At 42.3% G+C, this 4604-nt stretch overlaps 2 protein-coding genes across 2 annotated transcripts; both read right to left on the bottom strand.

Annotated features, from left to right (window-relative positions):
• Positions 1-19: 19 nt before the first annotated feature.
• Positions 20-3958, bottom strand: CSUI_005648 (uncharacterized protein). Its single transcript, XM_068065818.1, has one exon. It carries the CDS (start codon positions 802-804, stop codon positions 430-432), a length of 375 nt encoding a protein of 124 aa, XP_067922207.1. The 5' UTR covers positions 805-3958; the 3' UTR covers positions 20-429.
• A 118-nt stretch (positions 3959-4076) lies between these two features.
• Positions 4077-4604, bottom strand: CSUI_005647 (uncharacterized protein; the record flags this gene model as incomplete). The annotated part of the gene is made up of 1 exon (XM_068065817.1): positions 4077-4604. A coding segment is annotated over one exon (273 nt), but the record flags the coding sequence as incomplete, so codon positions are not given.

The raw sequence follows: 4604 nt of genomic DNA, 5'->3' as shown, positions 1-4604 counted from the left end.
TCTATCTATCTGTCTCTTAGGTGTGGAATTTGCATTCTCATTGCCACTCTAGAAAAAGAGCGAAAGAAAAACGCAAGGAGATAAAAGGAAACGAAAGAAAGAGAGAGAACTCCTTACAGAAAGAGGAAGGACTGAGAAGTCCTGAAGACTGGCCCGGAAAAGAAAAGGAATAAGCCGAAAATAGTCTTACTTCGGCGGTATATATCTGCTGTAACCGTATACACATACATATATACATACATATACACATATATCTATGTCCATGGATATATACACATCTCTCTCTATGTCTCTACATCTATGTGTTATGTATTGATAGATCGTAGGGTCAGTAGAGGCTACGTGATAAGTTGGTCTCGGTGATGCGAGTAAGCGATGGGGTCGCTCATCGTCACCCTACTAGCAAAAAGAAGAAGAAGAGAAACTGCTTTATAAAGATAGACGAATCTCGAACTTCGGGAAGAAGAGAAGGGAGAAGAGAGAGAGAAAGAAGCAACTGCAATAGAGAACGATGGACTGGAATAGAAGAGAGAAAGAAGCCACCAAAGGACGGGGAAGAGGAGAGAGGGGCAGAGAAGACGTAGATGAACCGGTAGAAAGAGAAAGAGAAACCTGATAAGAATTCAGGTGTTTCTTCCTTCTCTCTTGGAAAAGAAAGAGACAGAAGAAAGAAGAGCTACTCAATCCAGCAATTCCCCTCTCCCTGTCTCCTGTTCTGTCTCTTTCCTCTCTAGGTGATGACCGGAAGAACTGAAAGACTTGAATGAGAAGAAGAAAAGGTCGACTAAAAGTTTGCCTCTTCATCCACAAAGAAGAGAGAGAAACAGATAGAGAGAACAAGTCTTGCTCCCTACCTAAGGGATCTTCTTCATTTGATCTATCTACTCATATGTAGGCAAGACGAAGGGTAGAAAGACTCGACACATCTTTCATAAGAAGAAAGACGGAGACAAGAGGATAGACAAGCCGAGATAAGATAGAAAGGAGAAACAGAACACGCCGTGTTCCTCCTCATCTTGCTTCTTCTTTCTCTTTTCTTCTTCACTTCTCTTTGAGTAAAGATGGTATAAAGAGAAAGAAGTGCTCCTAGGGAAAGAAAGCAGATGCTTTCTTTCTTGTGCATGTGCTAATTTCTCCTTGGCTCTTCTACGCGTCCATAGGGAGCGAGTAGCACCGACTGTTCCTTCTCACATATCATTATTCATCTATGAAGAAGATCTCGATCTCTCTTTCTCGCTGGCTGTTTCTTTCATACTTTGTCAGAAAAGCGATTGACACCCTACAAGAGAAGAGAGAGTCGAGAGCTAAGTGAAAGAGAAAGAAAGAAAGAAGGAAGGAAGGAACAAAAGAAAATAAAGAGCTACTTCGATCTTTCCTTAGTAGTAAAAGTAGTAGTACGAGTTAGGTGAATTCGCGCATCGACAGAAAGAGAGAAAAGATAAGGGAGACGGCGTTTTCACTAGAATACAAAGAAGAAAAAGAAAAGAGACCTGCTTGGAAAGGTGGAAATCTTCAGCGACAAGAGACGACTCCATATGTCGCGAAAGAAAGAATGCATGAATGAGAGAGAAGAAAAAAGAACAAGAAAAAAAGAAGAAAAGAAGGAGAAAAACGACGACTCGCTTGATCAGCAGCAACCCTATACTGGTGTTGGGTGGGCTGTACATACACCCGAATCACTCAGCCAACAAACCGATCCATCCTTAGATCACCGATCACTCCTCTCTTCATCATCGGTTTCTCATCGATCTTCAGAATCGAGCTTTAGAGTCGTCAGTGATAGAAAGATAGCCTTGAAGCCAGATGGAACGTTCACTTTCTAATTGCAGAGATTGCTTCTTTCCTCTTCTCTTCACTATGAATCCCCAACAGGGAGAGGAAGAGCATAGAAAGCCAGTCTTCTCTTCTTTTGTTTCTAACTAATCTTTTCTTTCTTCTTCTTCTTTTCCACTTCAGCATCGTGAGCAGGAGCGCCCATCATCCATCATCTCCCCAGGTTGCGTTCTTTACCTTTCCTGAGGTTGCATGCATTGAACCAGAATCGAGGCGTCAGGGAGAGAGGGAGACAGCTAGCTAGCTAGCCAGCTAGCTATCTCGGCGGAGATGTTGTTGGAGTCTTCTGGGTCCTGAGAAGACTCTATGATGAACGGTATACAAGCGAATGAGAGACGCCATAATGAACAAGATTAACAAGATGATAAAGAAAACGTAGAGAAAGGAGACGAAATGGAAGCGCCTAAGGAGGAGAATCTCCCCCCTGCATCGATACGGACGAAGATTACAGAAAACGGAAAGGGATATGAAAAAGAGGCCACACATGGAGAGAGGTAGTAGTTGCCACGAAGAATTAGAATCCATCTCCAGCTGTCTTTGTCTCATCCCGTCTCTATCTATCTCTCGGATCGAGAGCTATTGTAGTTCTATCTATCTATCTATCTTCGCCCTACCTTAGGCCTGTCTATCCTTATGTATCTATAGCTGTCTATCTCTCTTTGGTCTATCTCTCTCTAGCTTACCTGTCTATCAGATACGTCTGACAACGAGTGAATCTGAAGAGTATCTGAAGATCGAAGAGAGGAAGATCCGAGAGAAAAGACGATGCAGGGGCAGCAGCAGTACTTGTTAGGCGGAAGTATAGAGCCATCTCATCTCCATCATACAGGTAGAGAAGTGATAGATAGATACAAAATATGTCTATTCCTTCTCCTCAACCGTATATAGACGTGATATGAGACATAGGACTTCTCTACAAAGAAAGCATAGAAACGGTATCAGTTTACACGCTATTTTCCTTCCCCTCGGTGGCGGCGTGAGAGACCGAATGGAGGGGTCCTCTTCACTATTAGTAGTAGGAAACACTATTCTTCTCCGTCTCTTGCTTCCTTTCCAGGTTTGTCTACATACGTGGCAAGCAAAGAAGAAAGACGAACATTCTTGTTCTCTCCAAGTCTCTCCAATGAGAAAAAGATAAAAGAAGCAATTCATCTTCTCAGTCGCCCGATCGGTCTATCTCCCCGTATCCGTCCGCCAGTGAGGGCAGACTTCTCTGTTTAGATGGTACGTCTACTTATCTATCTATTTATCTATTTTAACGAAGAACGAGAGAAACCTATGTACACATACCTAAACGTCTAACACACCCCCACGCAAAATCTGTGTATAAAAAAGCTCTTCTTGTCATTTGTCCATCAGAGAGAAGCTGCTTTTCTCCATCTCTTCTTCTTCAAGAGAAACCGGAGTTGCAAAAAAGTTAGAGGTCTAGATAGCTATGTGTCTGTTCTCTTCCATCTACAGAACGAGGGGAGAAATACGCTTTCTACTATCCTATAACGGCGCATGCATTGGTATAATTCATTCGGTCTATTTCATATCTTGAGCTCCTATGAACGAGATCGATCTCTTTCTTCTTAAAGAAAACGACTTCAAAATCGTCTTTTCTGTCTAAGAAGCTCTCCTCAAGGAAGTCGACAAACTCCTCTTCCTCTTCTTCATTCTCTTTTCCTATCGAAGAAGCTTGGTTCTCCATTTCCTTCAGCTGTATATACACCACCTTGAATCCTACGGAACTAAGACTGAAGGAAAACTTTCTTTCTTTACTTTCTTTCCTTCTTTCACTTCACAAACCATTCCCTTCTTCAGACGCAAGAGCATCGTCAGAATTCCAGATCTCAAAATCTCTCCTAGAGTGAGAAAATGACCCCAAGGACGCCTGTCGCCTACGGTGTATGTACACCCGAGCATACACAAATCTCTGCGTGCCTGAAATTCTAGCTAGCTAGAGACAACGAATAAAAACGTCGCCAAAAAGCCAACCCGATCACTACTATTGTAGCTCTCTCTATCATCTGTCTTTATCTACCTTTCATCTATCTTCAATCTATCTATCTATCTTGAATCTGTCAATCTATCTCCTCGTAGTTCTCTTGATCATCCGTCTCCATTTTCCTTTCTTGCTCTTGTTCTTCTTCACTCTTCTTTCCACCAAGCAGCAAGAAGGAGGGAAGTCCTCTTCTTTCTTTCTTTCCAGTCATCTTTTTCTTTCTCTCTCTCTCTCTCTCGAGAAGAACAGAAAGAGAAACCGCATATCTGAAGAAACGAAAGAAAGAAGTCTGTTCAAGAGAAGAAGACAATTGCAGATCCTGACGAAACGTAAGGAATAAATAGAAAGAGGGAAAAGAAGAAGAACGATTCTTCTTAGTCGGAAAACATTACGAGAAAGACCGTTCTCAGGAAAGAAGAGTGACCTTGAAAAGGATGAACAAGAATAGCGTAACACTCCTACTATCTTCTACTTATTCCTATCATAGCGCCATATTCATTCATTCAATCATTCATTCCTGTCCTCCCGACCCGGCCTCTCTTTCTTTCTTGCTTTCTTTCTCACTTCTTCTATCCCCGTCTAGCAATAAGCAAACAGACAGAGAAGAGAGTCCTTCTCTCTCACTCTCTTTCATATGAAATAGATACATATACAGACTACAGATGGAGAAATACAACAACAGATCGAAAGACAAGACCGCGCGAGGCAAACAAGATGAGAAGATCAGGAACCTGCAGGTGCTGCATGCCTCGCGACAATGAGAGAAACTCCGAAAGACAAAGAA

The sequence above is a fragment of the Cystoisospora suis genome, assembly GCF_002600585.1.
Source record: "Cystoisospora suis strain Wien I chromosome Unknown contig_2737, whole genome shotgun sequence".
Taxonomy (NCBI): Eukaryota; Apicomplexa; class Conoidasida; order Eucoccidiorida; family Sarcocystidae; genus Cystoisospora; species Cystoisospora suis.
The sequence above is the reverse complement of the archived record's forward strand: the minus strand, read 5'-3'. Positions and strand labels throughout refer to the sequence as shown.

Bases quoted from the DNA above. Each gene is read 5' to 3' on its own strand.
- CSUI_005648 (XM_068065818.1), bottom strand. From the start codon at position 804: ATGAAGAGGCAAACTTTTAGTCGACCTTTTCTTCTTCTCATTCAAGTC.